Source organism: Diabrotica virgifera, chromosome 4 (genome assembly GCF_917563875.1).
Source record: "Diabrotica virgifera virgifera chromosome 4, PGI_DIABVI_V3a".
NCBI lineage: Eukaryota > Metazoa > Arthropoda > Insecta > Coleoptera > Chrysomelidae > Diabrotica > Diabrotica virgifera.
The window spans coordinates 46,719,477-46,737,974 of record NC_065446.1 but is presented as its reverse complement, the minus strand read 5'-3'; the positions used below and the strand labels follow the sequence as shown (position 1 = coordinate 46,737,974).

At 33.2% G+C, this 18,498-nt stretch overlaps 1 protein-coding gene across 3 annotated transcripts in view; it reads left to right on the top strand.

Moving 5' to 3' along the window:
- The window catches only part of LOC126883025 (tumor protein p63-regulated gene 1-like protein), a 94,074-nt gene extending 87,512 nt beyond the window's left edge, over positions 1-6,562 (top strand). For all 3 annotated transcript variants that reach the window (XM_050648208.1, XM_050648207.1, XM_050648209.1), the window contains one exon: positions 1,780-6,562. In XM_050648208.1, coding sequence (XP_050504165.1) covers positions 1,780-1,982 — 203 coding nt within the window. In that variant the 3' untranslated portion in view covers positions 1,983-6,562. The remainder of the gene's footprint in view (positions 1-1,779) is intronic.
- Positions 6,563-18,498: the final 11,936 nt, after the last annotated feature.

The following is an 18,498-nucleotide window of genomic DNA, read 5'->3' as shown; positions in this document are numbered from 1 at the left end:
CAATTATTTGAGCACTTTATACAGCACATTTGAGCACACAATATACTTATAAATTTATAAATTAGTATTCTACCCTAAGCGTTAAATCCTTAATCAATGTTCAATGTTCGGAGACAAGTTATTGGCTGTCCTTACAGACCTTGAACTAATATTATTATACTTTACATTAGTTCTACAAAAAGGTTGTTGAAACATGAGGTGAAATCTAGTATTCCTTGATGGCACTGCCAAACCAATAGAGTACGGTAGATCTGGGCAATCCGCAATACCATTAAGAATTTTGTAAAGGTTCTGTAAGTCGTTACATTACCTGCGAATCTGAAGAGGAGGGAGAGAAAATATTGTGTGAAGTGAATCATAGTTATAATGGTAGTTATCAGGGGATCCACTCCAGCCTTAAGGCCAAATACCGCAAAAATCTTCTTTGCACTTATTCTAATTTGTGTACATGGCGTGTATAGAGGGGATTCCAGACTGAAGAAGCATATTGGGCATATAGGGGCAGCATATAGGGGTCTGACCAATGATCTATTCAATAGGCGTATTGCTGAGAGATTTGTGAAATCTCTTGTACATCTCTTGACAAAGCCAACCATTTTAAGGGCTCTAGAAACAATCTCTGCGATATGAAATTTGAAGGATAGAGCATTGTCAAATAAGACTCCAAGATCCTTAGTAGCTGACATATTGATCAAGATGGTTTTAGAAATTGCATAGGAAAAAGCCAAGGGGAAACGCCTCTTAGAGAAATTAATAGTGAGGCATTTGTTTGGGTTTAAATCCATGCAATTTCTTTCACACCAGTCCACAAGTCTGGACAAATCTGACTGCAAGTTGATACAATCAGTGATAGAAGAGACAGCCTTGAAGCATTTCAGGTCATCAGCAAAACATTCGGAATATCCGGTATAACCGGAAGTACCAAATAGATGAAAATATTTTCATTAAATAGATGACTCTTCAAACCCCCTTAATTCAAATTTTCATTATTCTGTTGCCTTTAGTTCTCGAGATATTTCTAATAGGCCCTTTATTTGCCTCACCCTGTATAGAAGTGTGTACAAGTCATACCGTAAAGTGAGGCTACTTTGTGACACTTTTTTATGTTTTGTGATGATGTAGTACATACACTTTCGGTTTATTATAATTTTAAAAATACCACCTGAAAACTCAATAATTCCTCTATGTTCAGTGAAAACTATACCGCGCAATATGTTATTGAAATCAAGAAAATGTCAAAAAAAGTTGTCACAAAGTCACTCCATGGGTGGGGATTTCTTTGTGACACGTAAATTTTTCTGCGCTATTTATATGGAATTCTAACTGTAGCACAAAGGAACAGCCGTACATTTTGTACAGACATTTTAATATTAAATGGAGGCAACATATTGTGTCAAAATATAAATTTACTTTGGTAAAAATATCTTCTAAAAATTCTTCTAGGAAAGTCAAAGTTTGCGCGCCAAACTAAAATCACCTGTTTTGACGATGATCAAATCAGCTGTGGCATGACGAGCGAAGTTGCACTAAGAACTTTGGTTATTGTCCCCTAGATAGAGCACAGTCTACTATTGAAATAAAACATTTTAATTATTCCAGCATTTCTAATGGCTCGGCCAAGTTAATAAGTTTAACTTTAAAGGCCACTGCCACAAAGTAACCACATGTGTCACAAACTAGCCCCACTTTACGGTACAGTCTTTTTCTATTTATTTAAATGTATAAGAATTCGAAGAATATTGTAAGATTATTTAGGTTAAATTTTTGTCTTATTTTCAGACTGCACTGATGAAAGACTTCGAAGCGTTTACGACTTAGATCTCTTTATCGAAAATATATGTATATCTGTACAAAAATGGAAGGAGAACGCTGTCATCCTTCAGCATAATATCCTTTTGGAGAACTACGTCGGTCTAGCGTCGGTCATCCACAACAGAAACTCTCTCGGATTTTTTAAAGTCAGAGGAAAATTTAGTTTTTAAATGCATACGAATTTATATACAGGGTTGAGCATAACTCATTGTAAAAAATTGACTGTTTACTGTGGTATTATGGACTATTTTATCCATGTTCCTTATTTTTATGGTATTTATACAAAATTATGTTTAGCTCAGTCAATAGTAGGTAGTTTTCCTATACCTCAAATATATAAGAAAGTTTATGTATAACTTGGTTACTGTTGAAATGCATTGTTTTCGATCACTTTTGCCAATCGCACCGACATTCAATGTATTAGTGGTTGCGAAGAGATCTTTTGCAGAGGTCATTTCAGGAGCTTGGAGGAGTAAGGGTGAATCCGAAAAATGGTCATTTCAAAAACAGTCTCATCTTCCTCACATACTTTTAAAGAATGCGTCTGTATATTATAACAGCATGTTTCGCTTTTCATACTACTAAAATTCTGTAAGAAATAATATACCAATCCATTGATGTCAGAAACTGAACTGCATAATCGTCTAGAAGAGTAAGGGTGAACCCACAGGCTTTCGTTGCGTTTGCGTTCAAGGTTCGCCTCCTCTGTTAACGCGCCGGTGTTTCTGTAATTCTGTAGATTAGTAGCTTTAATTGGTGAGATACAGTTAGATACAGAAGACGAAGAAACCGTAGATGATGAAAATCAAATTGAATTAAATTGAAGCTTTATTTTATTTGCATTTCTACGCATTTGTATGCGTAGAAACTGAGTTACGATCGATAAAGCTTCGAAAAATACTTATTTTGCAATTTGAAATTTGCATTGTGCACTAATTTTACAATATCTTGAGTTCTGATTATTGGATCTGAGTTTAGTAAACGTTTTTTTCTTCGTTTTTTATTAAGGAACAAATTTTATTTAAAACATTTTTTTATATCTTTTTTAGTTTATGAGCCAGAGCCTTACCCGTTGTCCTAGGTGAGCGACGGAAAACGACGCGACGCGATGCGTTGCGATGCGATGCGACCAGTAATTCACGCGACGTGTGGCTTATGTAGCGTCGCATCGCGTCCCTTTCCATCACTCAAACCAGGACAAACGTGACGATGTCAATTGTTCATTCCTATTCTTAAGTGTGGGGAAGTATACGGCAGTGTTACTAGAAAATTCATATTTTAAATACTTAGCTAAAAAATTCCATAAACGAAAAAGAAGGACAACAAATGTCATATATTTAGAACGAGCAAATTTGGAGAGTTTAATCATTTATATCCGAAATTAATGAAATAATCTACGTTGGTTTAAAGAGTTTTGTGGCTTATTCACTTTCGATTATATCATTGCAGCTGTTAAACTCAGTATTAATAACTGAGCTATCAATAACTATCAATAAGTAATTTTCAAAAACCAAATTCTATTGAGGAGAGGCTGTTACTGACTTTAAGGTATATTAATGAAAAAACACTGGTACTATATAGTTATTATTAGTTTTTATTTATTTAATAAACTATTGCGTAGCATAATTTGAATTGAATAAAGCAATGGGGCGTCACACTGTGTCGTGTCTCGTCGCGAACAAATCAAGTTCGCACTTCGTCGCGTCTTGTCGTAGACTGATTAACCCGAAAACGTAGGCCATACACAAATACCACCATTACTTGATATTTTCGCGTCGCGTCGCGTCGTGTCGCGTTGTCGCGTTTGTCGTTCACCTAGGACAACGGGTTATAAACAATTAAATTGTTTATAACAATTTTTTGACCACTCGGATCGAAATCCACCCCCGAAATTCGTAATCAGCAGCCAAAAATCCATAAGAAACAGTTGAGTTTGTCCATCAGAATTAAAAAGGACACGTTGGTCTCTATTTGGCGCCTAGACTAATAAGACGTCTCTAGTTTTCGTTTTACAGCGGAAGTATTATTTATTTAATTAGAATAACTTTTAAACTAGTACTGGTAGACGAAATATTTTTTCATATTGGAAAGCAGAGCCGTGCGGTACATCTTTTCAACATGATGCAAGTCTTCGAAATGGCGCCCCTTATACAGGATGTCTTTAAATAAGTATGACAAACTTTAAGGGGTAATTCTACATGAAAATATAATGACAGTTTGTTCGATAAACACAATGTACGCAAATGCTTCGTTTCCGAGATACGGGGCGTTGAAATTTTTCTTACAAATTGACGATTTATTTATTGCTCTAAAACCGGTTGAGATATGCAAATTAAATTTGGTGGGTTATAAGAGGTATGGTGTATTCCACAAATATACGACTGTTTTGGTTTATCGCGACAACGAATGTGTTAGTGTGAAACATAAGAAGTACGAAAGTATTTTGCTCTAATAATTACTCCAATAAACAACAATATAATTTACAATTTACTTTCGTTCTTTATATTTTGCGCAGTAAAATATTCGTTGTCGCGATAATCCAAGAGGGTCGTATATTCGTGGAATGGGGTATAGTTATTGTGCATTTATTTTTTGACATACAATTAAGAATTTTATATTCACCATTGGCGCGCATACTGGTAACGGCCTGAATTTTTTATAGAGAAAAATAGTACTCCACTGAGATATTTCCAATTAAAAATAATTTTTGAATTCCTTGTTTAATTTGTGACAAAAAATATATGTTTCCTTTTTTTCATACGACGCACCGTTTTTAAGCAGAAAATATCTTAACGCTTACAAAGAATAAGATTTCTATACTCTATACAGTCAGAAACGTAGGTCGAATACTTTGTAAGCGTTAAGATGATTTATTTTTTGCATGAAAACGGAGCATCGTATGAAAAAAAGAAAAGATACATTTTTGACACATTGAACGAGCAATTCAAAAATTGTTTTTAATTTGAAATATATCAGTGGCGTACTATTTTTTCTCTATAAAAAAATTTCAGACTATTACCCGTATGTGCGCCAATGGTGAATATAAAATTAATTGTATGTCAAAAGATTCACAATAACTACCTTTTATAACACACCAAATTTAATTTGTATATCTCAACCGTTTTAGAGCAATAAATAAATCGTCAGTTTGTAAGAAATATTTCTACACCCCGTATCTCGAAAACGAAACATTTGCAGGCATATGTTCATAGAACAAACGGTCATTATTTTTTCATGTAGAATTGCCCCTTAAAGTTTGTCATACTTATTTAGAAACACCCTGTATATTATTGAAAAAACTTTTATTTTTAATAAATGAAAATACACAAAATGAACGAAAACTTTTATTTTAAAAACACTTAAATTAAATGAAATATGTATTCACATTACATTAATAAGTAATATTTACAAAAATTATAATTTTACCCTTCTGACTTTAATTTTGGCAAACTCGTAAATCAGATTGATGTAGTTTAGTGGGGATAGATAGGTGTAGCAGCTAGTGAGAACACTATTGAAATAAGTGCCAAATTTTTTAGTTTTGTTTGTCTTATTGAGATTCGTAAATAGTTTTTAATAATTTTTAATTTTGAAAAACTTCTTTCTCCATTAGCTACCGAGACAAGGAGTGTTAATAAAATTCTTAGTGATACAACTACATTTGGGTACAAAGGAATTAGGTCATTTTGACACAAATAGTTCAAAACCTCTTAAGGTTTCATGAAGTATGGTATGATTTGGGATATATCACGCAATTCTTCTAGATGATCATTTGCCTCTATATCAGATTTTTCTTTTCCTATTGAAAGTAGTGAATGATGATTCATACAATATTTTTCTAGTGCTTTACTATCTATTTCCCTCAATTTAAAAATATCATATAAAAATTTAAAATTTTAGTTATAAGTTTCTAGAAGCGATAATCGATCAATCAAAGAATTAAGAGCATAGGCGCCAATTTGCTTGCAATGCATTTTAAATGTATTCATTTTTTTCGAGTACTGAAAAAGCTAATAAATATTTTTAAAAAATTTAAACGCAGATTGAAAGATTACATTATTACTGAGGGCCGAAAGTCCCTTAAAATAAACAAAAGGTTTCTTTTGAATAAGATATTTGAAATTAAAAAGTATACTCAATTTTCTCTTTTTTTTTCACCCCTGTAACTTATTCAAATAAACATTATTGAAGTTTTCATGGACTTTCGGCCCTCGGTAATAATGTAATCATTCATTCTGCGTTTAAATTTTTCAAAAATACTAATTATTTAGTTTTCTCAGGATTCGAAAAAAATGAATGCATTTAAAAAGCATTACAATCAAATTTTGCGCCTACCCACTTAATTTCATTTTTTCTACAGTTTTTCACAACATTTTTACACAATCTGACACTTTAATTTTTGATTTTACTGACTATGCCGCCCCCCTTGTAATGCCGCCTGATGCGACTGCCTCGCCGCATCATAGCACGGCACGGCCCTGTTGGAAAGACTGACAATGTTACACGAATTCAACAAAAAAGTTATTCTAGTACAATTAGGTAAAAAGTAGCGATTTGTTTTTAAAAAATTGTAATCTTAAACAGTATTGTCTGCAGGCGTTAAAAAATTAGGCTGAACTGAAGATGGGGCTCCACCATAAGGAGGGGAAAATAAAAATTCAATAATTTCAAAAATGAAAAGGAATGATATTAAAAGTGTTTTTTTTTAACTTATTTTGGTGCGCATTAAAAGTGAAAGTCTTCACATTTCGTATGGTATCCGCAGAATTTCTGTATCTTCATTATTTTATTACAAAAATGACCTCTAGAAAAAACAATGTTAATAACTTTTAAACTAATTAATGGATCGAGCTGAAATTTTGAACGTTTATTAAGCATTATAGAACTCCCCTTTGAGAGTGGTCACAAAAACGTAGTAAATTAATTTTTACAAAATTTATAAACAATTATTAGTGAATGAAAAAATCTTTTGTAATTAAAATCCGTAGAGTAAAGAGTTAACAGTACTTTTACCAATTTTATTTAAGATAAATGTGAGTCGTCGCTGGGCCATCGAAGTGTAAACATCGTTAAAGCGCTCCGAAAAAACCGGTGATTAAGAATTCTAATTATCTTATCAACAACAATAAAAAAACCCATTAGCAATAAGTGAGAAAAACAAAACAATATGTTCCCTTCGGGGAATCTTATTGGGTTCAGAAATGGACAACCAGTTTATCAACAACAAAACATACAGAGTGATCCAATAAATCTACAAATAACACAAACAACCAATAACCAACTACAGTGGCAGCCAACAATGATGAACCAACCAGAAAATGCAATGAACATGAATATGCCAACTATGCAACAACAGTATCATACAACTCCTATACAGACAGCAAATACAAACTATCCCTCTCAACCAGTTCAGCAGCAAATGCCGACATCAAGTAAAAATAGTGCAAATATCGAAGACAGAGAAACTCACTATATGACATCAACCAGCGAAGATGAAGAAGAAAATCAGACAAACAGTAAAAACGCTTGGCAAGTCATGGGAAGCAATAAAAGGAAGAAAATACATAACAACAAACCAAATCCAAGCGAAATTTAAACAGGTAACCGATTCCAACCGCTGTCGAAAGAAACAGAAGAAAATACTGGAAACGCAGAAACCAACAAAATACCAAAACCTCCACCAATATTTGTACACAGGGTACAGGATTTCAACGAAATGACAAAGCAATTAGAGGAAATAGCGAAAAAAGAAGAATACCAGACAAAAAGTTTAATAAACAACGTTGTCAAAATAAATTGTGAAACACCAGAAATATACCGAAAATTGGTTAAGGAGTTCAAGGAAAAAAATATATACCATCACACGTACCAACTAAAAGAAGAACGAGCCTACAGAATCGTGATCAGATACTTACATCACTCAACCAATACTGATGACATAAAAAGTGAGCTATCTCAGTTAGGGCACAAAGTGAGAAACATAGTTAATGTAAAACAACAAAAAACCAAAGAACCGCTTAATCTCTTCTTTGTAGATTTAGAACCCGCGCAAAACAATAAAGATGTCTATAATATAACAGGCCTACAGAACAGAGTAGTACACATAGAACCTCCACGAACTCAAAAAAACAGTATAATACAGTGCATGAGATGCCAACAATATGGACATTCCAAATCATATTGTAATAAACCATTCGTCTGTGTAAAATGCGAAGGCTCACACAATACCACCACGTGCAAAAAGTTAAAGGAGACGCCAGCCATATGTGCGTTATGCAATGGAGGCCACCCAGCCAATTATAAGGGATGTGATCACTATAAGAAACTTACCAAAGGAAGCAACAAAAACAATGGAGAGCATCAAAACCCATCAGCAATCTACACAAATGATATATACACAAGAGACACACAGCAACTATCCAATCCACTGCCCCAGGGCTTGAGCTACGCTGAAGTAACTAAACACAACCAAACAGAAGATACAACCACTGTGTTAAACACGTTTTTGGAAGAATTCAAGAATCTATTCAACCAACTAATCCAACAAAATAGCATGGTCCTCAACATGCTTACTATGCTTATGAACAAAATGAAATAATGGCTTAGTTTCTTCGAATAGCCCAATGGAATGCCAACGGCCTTTCAAGCCATACAGAAGAAGTGAAAATATTTCTAGACATAAATAAAATTGACATATTTTTAATTAGTGAAACGCACTTTACGAACAGAACTTATTTTAACATACCTAAATATAAACTATATCATACTGAGCATCCTGACGGCACAGCCCACGGAGGTACAGCAATACTCATCAAAGAAAATATTAAACATCATGAACTACTGAAGTACAAAGAAGAACACATCCAAGCAACGACAGTAAGCGTTGAAGCACTTCCATATAATGTCAACGTAACAGCTGTGTACTGCCCTCCTCGCCATAATCTAAAACGAGAACACTATGAAGAATTTTTCCAAACTTTAGGACCAAAATTCATTGCTGGGGGAGATTACAACAGCAAGCATACCTTGTGGGGGTCACGACTTATAACAACAAAAGGCAGAGAACTTGCACATGTTATACAAAATAAGAATTACTCATTTATCTCAACGGGAACACCAACATACTGGCCGACCGATCCCAACAAAAAACCAGATTTATTGGACTTCTTCATAACAAACGGTATTGGTATAACTTATACAGATATAACACCAAGCTATGACCTAACTACTGACCATAGCCCAATAATGGCAACGGTAAGTACAACAGTTATCACTAAAAAACCAAAACTCCACCTGCACAACAATAAAACAAACTGGGACACTTACCGACAATTAATTCACGATACTATCGAAATAACAACGAGGCTGAAAAAACCGGAAGAAATAGAAGAGGACTATAACAAATTTATAAACATATTACAGTATGCAGCTAAATCAGCTACCCCACAAAGTAGTCCCAACAGAAACATAAGTAATATACCTTTAGAAATAAAAAAAACTGGTAGCTGAAAAAAGAAAGGCTAGATCTGCATGGCAACGAACACACACACCAGACAGCAGAACAAGATACAATCGCATCAGCAACAAATTAAAATCAAAGCTGCAAGAAGTCAAAAATGAGTCATTTACGAATTATATCACCAATCTATCAAGACAAGACAACTCTATATGGAAGCCCATAAAAAGTAAGAGAAAGCCAATAACAGCATTACCTCCAATACGTAAAAATTCAACACCACCAGGACCATGGGCAAAAAGTGATAAAGAAAAGGCTGACCTATTTGCCGAGTATTTAGCAGAAGTTTTTACTCCACTAAATGACGACCAAGTACCAGAAGCGGACCAAATATTAGAAGAACCACTACAGATACAGGACCGAATAAAACTATTTACTCCAAAAGAAATTAGAGACGTAATTGCCACCCTAAACCCAAAGAAGGCACCAGGCGAAGATCTGATAACCGCAAAAATGTTAAAAGAAATACCCAAAAAGGGAATAGTTAAACTACTGCACATATTCAATGCAATACTTAGATGTGACTACTGGCCCAAAGCACTCAAAATTGGACAAATAATTATGATACCAAAGCCTGGCAAAAACCGTCTAGATGTCTCATCATATAGGCCTATCAGCTTATTACCAACAATCTCCAAGTTGCTTGAAAGACTTATCCTAAACAGAATAAATGCAGAAATAAATCCACAAAATTGGATCCCAGATCATCAGTTCGGATTTCGACAAAGCCATTCAACGATACAACAATGCCATCGCATAGTCAACGCCATCAACCAGTCACTTGAAAATCAGCAGTACTGCACAGCAGCCTTTATAGACATCAGTCAGGCTTTTGACAAAGTCTGGCATCCAGGCTTGTTATGCAAAATAAAAAGAATTCTCCCAGCAAGTTACTACAACCTACTGAAAGCCTACCTACACGAACGGCAGTTTAAAGTAAAATTTAATGAAGAAGTCTCGGAATACAAGCCTATTCACTCTGGCGTACCACAAGGGAGCATACTACAACCTACTGAAAGCCTACCTACACGAACGGCAGTTTAAAGTAAAATTTAATGAAGAAGTCTCGGAATACAAGCCTATTCACTCTGGCGTACCACAAGGGAGCATACTAGGGCCATTATTGTACATACTATATACATATGACTTGCCTACAAATGATAAAACAACCATCGGGACATTTGCAGACGACACTGCTATTTTTGCCAAGCATGACGATCCTATTGCAGCAACACAAAATCTCCAAGAGCATCTAAACTCACTTGAAATATGGCTGAAGAAGTGGAAGTTTAAGGTAAACGAAACAAAATCATCCCATATAACATTCACTCTCCGGACTGGAACCTGCCCACCAGTAACCATCAATCAAATAAAAATACCACAAAGTAATCAAGTCAAATATCTAGGGCTACACTTTGACAATAAACTCAACTGGAAACACCATATAACAAAGAAAAGAATGCAACTTGACCTAAAACCAAAGAACTTTACTGGCTCATTGGAAGAAAATCCCACCTTTCAATAGAAAACAAATTGCTAATATATAAAGCAGTGATAAAGCCAATCTGGACTTATGGCATTGAACTGTGGGGCTGTGCTAGCAAATCCAATACTGTGATTATCGAGAGAGCGCAATCCAAGATACTTCGAGCAATAGTTAATGCACCATGGTATGTATCAAACCAAACTCTACACAAAGATCTAAAAATTCAATATGTAACCGAAGTCATCCGAGAAAACAACATAAAACACCACAACAAACTAGAAGACCATCCTAATCCACTACTTCATCCACTACTGCAACCTGTCCACAATAGAAGACTCAGAAGAAGCTGGCCCTCCGACCTAAGAGGTAACTGAGGAAACATCGCTGGATGTTTACCTCTCCACGTCGCCACATTTACAATAATTTAATTTAATGTAAGACCAACAAATTGACTTATAGATGTTTGTTTTATATCTGATTGTCAATAAAGGGAGATAATAGAAAAAAAGATAAATGTACAATTGTAAATATTTTACCTTAATTTTTAAGACTCCTGTATATAATTTTTCTTAATCATTATTACGAAAACGAAATCAGAGTCTCACACATATGGATCTACGTTGGCCCAGATGGGTGGAACGGATTGGGATTACTACGGTAGCGGACTACTTTTAACTTGATAAGTAAGAATAACATTTGCCACTGTGAACCAAATTTTATTACTAATAGGGATCGAAATTTATTGCAGTAGAATTTTAATAGTTTCGGATTTAATCATGAAGAGGGGAAGACAGGAGACTGTTTTGGTTTTAGCGTAGGGATGCGAGAGGCAGTCGATTTTGAGATTCTGAGGAAAGACATTGTATTTGGCAATAATCGAAGGGACGAAGTTTAAAACGTACTTATATATTGACAGGCCGGTCATATATTAAGTAGATAAACGCGATTATTTCAAAGACAGTTTCTTTTGTGAGAATCGTAAAATTTTAGTCGCAATTACACAAAAACTTTTACATTTCGTCAATTTAGTAGTATCTATAATTTAGTCATCTATTTTATTAATTAAAGCTGTTAAACATCACACGGACTTTTAGTACGATTGTCTTTAACGAATCCTACATAAATATTATTTTCTTTGCATTTCCTATTGGGGACGCAAAATCCTTAACTTTTGTAAAAATGTACTTACACTTTTGTAATTGTTATCAAAGGGGGACTTATAGTGCCTTACGAACTCAAAATTTTAGCTCAATCTATCAAGTAGTTTGAAAATTATTTAAAGTGTTATTTAAAATTACCAGGGGTAATTTTTTTGTAGTAACATGAACACATAAAATAATGAAGGTATGATAGTTCTACTGGTATTATAAATTTATAGTTATTTTTAACTTATAAACAATTAAAATAACTTGTATTACTCTTTGACGAAATATTTTTCATATTGGAAAAACTGTCAATTTTACACGAATTTAACAAAAACATTTATTCTAGAGCGATAAGGTTAAAAGTAGGGATTTTTTTTAAATTCGCAACTAATTTTTTTATAATAATTAATTGTCTCATTTTAAAGATAAAGCCTAAAGTTTCAATATGTAAAATTTTATAAAATATTTAAATTAAACAGGCAATTAAAAATGAGGCTGAAATGAAGATGTCCACCGTGTGGAGGGGGAAACTAAAAGTTCATGGGTTCAAAAAGTGAAAAAAGGATATCTTCGTTATTGTATGTCAAGTTATTAAAAAAACAGCCTGTAGGATAAACAATTTAAATAACTTTTAAATTATTTAAGGTATCGAGCTGAAATGTTTGAGGATGTGTTGAGTACTATAAGATTCCCTTTGCAAATACGCCATTTTGAAGGTTTTTTATGTCTTAACAGATAAAATGTTTGTCTAGTATGTATACGAGTATTACAAAATAATTTGTAAATATATCATCCAAACAACTCCAAACGAAGCTACATGAATAATGAAATAGATTCTTCTGGGATAGATTTTAAAAAATCACACAATATTTTACACTTGGTTAATTTTTCGCAAAATTCTTCATCAATTATTTAACATATTTATTTAATAAAACATCACCTGTATGTTAAATAAAATCCTCATAAACAACGATTCTGTTATATATAAACTTTTCTGTGTGTTTTGCGTGGTAGATCTTTTTCTCGCCTTCAGTAACTGGGCTATCTATAATTAAGAAAATGAGGGTCCATGTAGACCTTATTTTTGTTGATATTTACTAGCAGTGTATGTCTTCTCAAAATTTAAGCTTTTTTCTTTATCACTATGTGATGTTAGTTAACTCCAGTATATTGTAAAGAAATTATTATAGAAAAGATACATTTTTAAGACTTTCTTTGAAAGAAAAATACTGTCTTTATATTATTTGTAAGAGACAATATAATACAAAGGACACCGCGCACATCTTATGGAAAATATAATATCACTCAAATTAAATAAAATTTACATGAATAGATTCGTCTTGAAATTACAATGGTTTCATATTATCGCACCAACTCTGAATTTTAATTAATATCTAACGGTGTAAATTGTAATTAAAGTTTATGGAAATCAAATTTTGAAGTCCATAAAATTGTCATTCATAAATACTATTAGTCTAGTCGCTATTGAAAACAGCTTAACCCAGCGTGACCTAAGCCGATTAGAGGAGGTAGATACTTTGATAAAACTGACCAAATTATACCCACTTTATAATCGATAAGAAAGACTAGCTGCAGAAGATTACCTGCAGAAAGATTTAAGAACTGCTGACTCACAAAATCTCTTTTCTTTCTCTAACTCACGTACATAACCATCTGATTTTAGATTTATTTATAAATTTACGCCATTATTAATCAAAATTTAGAGTTGGCGCAATGATATGATACATACATACATAATCGAATATCTCTTATACCCGTAGGTGTCGAGGTTTTCCAGCTCTCTTAAATTGTTTCTACAAATTTCCGCCATTCTTTTCTGTCTCTAGCTAGTTCCTTCGCCTCACTCCATGTCTTCCCTCTTTCTTCGAGAATCTCGCTTATGCTATTGTTCCATGTTTTTCTTGGTCCTCCTCTATGATTTTTCCCTATTTTTCTCGCTTCCCATATATCTTCTTCAGCTTGTAACGTTACAAACGTCACATCTTGGATATTTTATTTTTAAATAATAATTTTTTACTTTAGTTAGTAATAATTTTCTTCTATTTGTTTTACCTGTTTTCTTCGTTAAAATCTTAAAAAATATTATTTCAATTAGCTGGGGTTGTCCACCGCCTTTTTTCGTTTCACTGGCGCCCAACGTGGAACTAATTGAAATAATCCCAGCTAATTGAAATAATGTTCGAAAATATTACCTCAATCATCCAAGATAGCCATCGCTACACCCTTAGCTCAGCTCAGTCTCTCAAGGTGTGTGTTCGTCTTGTCCTAATCTTAGAAATGAACTATGGAAGTTTGGAAAGCAAACAAAACAGTATATTTAATCAATCATGTTTATTGTTCATAAAAATATAATAAAAATGTGACTTATTAAGTGCATTACCAAATATATTCAAATTCTTGCCAGAAACTAACAATTTCTGGATTATACTTATGGCTTTTGGTATCTGGTTCGATGGTAACTTCTTGATGTCGAATGGTACTGCTGTTGGTTCTGCAACGGGCTCTGGGGTTGTAGGTGTTCAGGGCCACCAGGCCTACAGGTGTTGGTTGGTTGCAGTCAGATGAAGTTGCAGTCTGGATGACATGTCCCTCGTTCTTGTATCGCCGGCGATTTGAAGATTCTTGAAGCTCTCAGAGGGAGGACGATGATCTTTATCCAAAAACTAGAAGAATAATGCGTGTATAAGTTTTGACATCAAGAAGAAAAGGTACCCTTTGCCAAAAAATATTCAAAGAGTAGCAGAGGGCAAGGGGTAAATTAAATGGAATTAAGATGAGGAGAATAGTTAAAATTTGATTACTAAACGTGCATATATGTAAATTAAAAAGATATATTTAAAACTAAAATATCAGTAACCATGCTTTGAAATGGGAGGTTAGGTTAGATATAAAAAATATTAGAAAAACTGCTAGATGCAGAAATGTAATTAAAATATGATAATATATATTCTTACCCCAAGAGAATGATAAGTCTGAAAATAGATAGCTATTATCAGCTCTGTAATTGCCTTTTAAGATTATTAATTTTTCCCCTCCATTATTAATTGTCATCCTCACTGACATGACAGCGCAAAGTATGAGGAGGTGGACAAGCATCTTCCGTGTTAAAAGACAGATACTTATACAGTAAGAATATACGGGGTACGTTCAGTATGTTCAGTTGATGATTTAAATGAAAAGAGATATAGTAAATAGAAGATAATAAAAGAGGGTAATAAAAGAGGATAATAAAAGAGGGCGCCAATGAGTTTTTAACGAAGATAGCAGGTAAAACAAATAGAAGAAAATTATTACTAATGAAATATTAAAGAAAATAAAGTAAAATAATTATTTAAAAATAAAATATCAGAGATGTGACATTTGTAACGTTACACACTCCTCTCACCCATCAGAAAAATTTTGAACGCAAGTGAGAAATTTTTCTCAAAGAAAACAGGAATGTTACAAGCTGTCTAGTTTCGTTCATTCTGATCATATTGTGTCCCCACCATTTCAGTTTCTTTTCTTCTGCTTTAGTCTTTAGTGATTTCGGTCCTAGTTCTTGTCGAATGTCTCCGTTTCTTCTGTCTGTTCTTCTAACACCCAGCACTTTCCTCAAGTATTTCATTTCACTTGCATGCAGTCGCTTTGTTTGTTTTTCGTCGAGTACTCAGTTTTCTGCCCCGTAGGTTAATACAGGTTGGTACACTGTTTGGTATACGATCATTTTTGTTTTTGTTGTTATTTCTTTTCTGTTCAAGATCTCGTCTTCTTGTATCCCTGTATTATTTAAACTTATCCCTAAATACTTGTATCTTGTATACTTCTATCTGTTCGATTCTATCCTTCAATGTTAATGTTTATTTTGGTTTTGTTTTTTGTTTCTACCCTCACTTTAGTTTTCTCCGTGTTTACTCTTAAGCTGTATGATTTTAATTCTTCTGTCCACATTGTCATGTTCTTTTGAAGGTCTTTTTCTTTTGCTATAAGCACTATATCATCTGCAAATATGCATGCTTCTACTTTGACTACTTGCATGTTTCTGTATCCTGCAATGTTTTTTTTGTTTTAGCCAAATTTTATTACTTCGTTTATCACGCTTATAAACAATAATGGGCTCAATACACCACCCTCTCTGACTCCATCGTTATTTTTAAAGATTTTTGAAGTTCTGTTACTTGTTCTTACTTGGTCATTAGTACATATTTTCATACAGACTATATACCACCTTCAACAGTTCTTCGTCTACATTCCTGTTCTGTAGGCTCTGCCAGATTACATTCTGCAATGGTATGAAATTATTGTAATTTCAAAACGAATATATTCATGTAAATTTTATTGCATTTAAGTGACATTATACAGGGTGTCCAAAAACTCTACCGACAAACGAAAACAGAAGATTCCTCAGCTAAGTTTAAGACAATTTAACCTAATTCATCTAGTCCGAAAATGCTTCCTAAAGGGGCTAGAGCTATTTAAAGATGGCGTCTGGTAATTAGTTTTTCTTAAATATCTCCAGAACGCTTCTATTTAGAAGAACGAAAATTGGTACACATATTTATCTTCCAGAGATAGATCGTTTTCATTCATTGCAAATTTCTATTACCGGTCATAGGCGTCCGTTTTGGGTAGGGCAACAGTTATATTATCGCATAACTTTTTTGTTTTTAATTTTTAAGCATTTTTGAGTCTGGATTATTAAAATGTAAGGTATTTTAGTACTAAAAGGTAAGTAAGATAAGTCGATAGTATACACCGTTTTCTAGAAAAATCGATTTGAAAATTTTTCGTTTTTTGAATATCAAAAAAAAGTTCAAAAAAAAACTATTTAGAAAAACGAAAACTGGTACGTTTATTTATATTCCAGAGATGAATCGATTTCATTAATTGCGAATTTCTAGTACCAATCATATGCGTCCGTTTTGGGTAGGTCAACGGATATTTTATCCAACACTTTTTTATCTTTATTTTTAAGAATTTTTGACACTAGATTATTAAATTATGAGGTATTCTAGTACTAAAAGTTACTCTTTGCATTAAGTTGGTAAAATATACCGTTTTTTAAAATCATTTTCAATTTTTTTTCAAATTCAGGAAAAAAAATTTTCAAATCCATTTTTCTAGAAATCGGTGTGTCTTACTGACTTAAAGCAAGAGTACCTTTTAGTACTAGAATACCTCACAATTTAATAATCCACTATCAAAAATGCTTAAAAGTTAAAGAAAAATAACTTAAGCGATAAAATATCCGTTGCCCCACCCAAAACGAACGCCTATGACTGGTACTAGAAAATCACAATGGATGGAATCGATTTATCTCTAGAAGATAAATATGTGTACCAATTTTTGTTTTTCTAACTAGAAGCGTTGTGGAGATATTTAAGAAAAACTAATTACAAGACGCCATCTTCAAAGAGCTCTAGCTCCCTTAGGAAGCATTTTCGGACTAGGTAAATTTGGTTAAATTGTCTTATTATTTGAGGAATCTCCTGTCTTCATTTGTCGGTAGAGTTTCTGGACACCCTGTATTTTCCATAAGATGTGTGCGGTGTCCTTTAAATTTTCAGGTTTTTTGTATTTGTATTTTTACCTAACTGTTTATATTTTGTATTGTGCGCGTCTCTCAGCTAAACTGCTTTCATTCCCAAGGTATTGCATTCCATAAATTAAAGATTCATTAACATTTGGTTATTCAATGTTATTTGGTATAAATTATTGTTTTTTGAGTATACATTTTTTTAATACTTTTACTACCTCTTGGTAAATTTGTAAGCAGTTGGTGATACTGTAACGATATAGAAATATCATTGATGTGTAAAGGACTTGAGGGGAAATGGTGCATGAATAGGTCATTTACTGCTTTAGATATCTGTATGTGTTGCTGTTTCTTTTATTCCTTTAATTTTTTTCACCCGTCAATAATAGGCAAACTTGTGATTTGCACCACCTTATATTATTACAATTAATTTAAATTACAAAATTATTACAATGTGTCTTGGCCTTGAAACCTTTCTTATACAATATAATATATTATTAAAAGATTTCTAAAAACTATTTGTGTGACGAACGAATGAAAAGATAGTGTCTAAATTACAAGATGCTTTTGTTTTTCAAAGATATTCAAGAATTTCATTTTGAGAAAGACTACAGGTTAGTAATGATTTCGAAAGTATTTTATAGACTAAAAATAAATAACTAAATAAATAAAAAAAATCGTCAACTTCACATAAAAAGTGTATAAATCAAAAACGACAAATTTTATCGAGGCAATAAAACTCATTCGAGTTATTCTCTATGCTATTCGCTATGTGCAAGTACTTGGAGGGGATACGAGAAACGGTCGTGCGCGAATAGCGGAGAAATATTGCAACTTTCTTAACATATTACTTAAATTTTTAATTGAAATTGTCAAATTGACGTATATTTTATACCTACTGTCATTGAAGAAAATGAGATTTCGCAAATGATGTGTACAAATTGTAAAAATTATATATTGCTCCACAATATTGATATGACATGCAATTATTAAAGTTATGGTG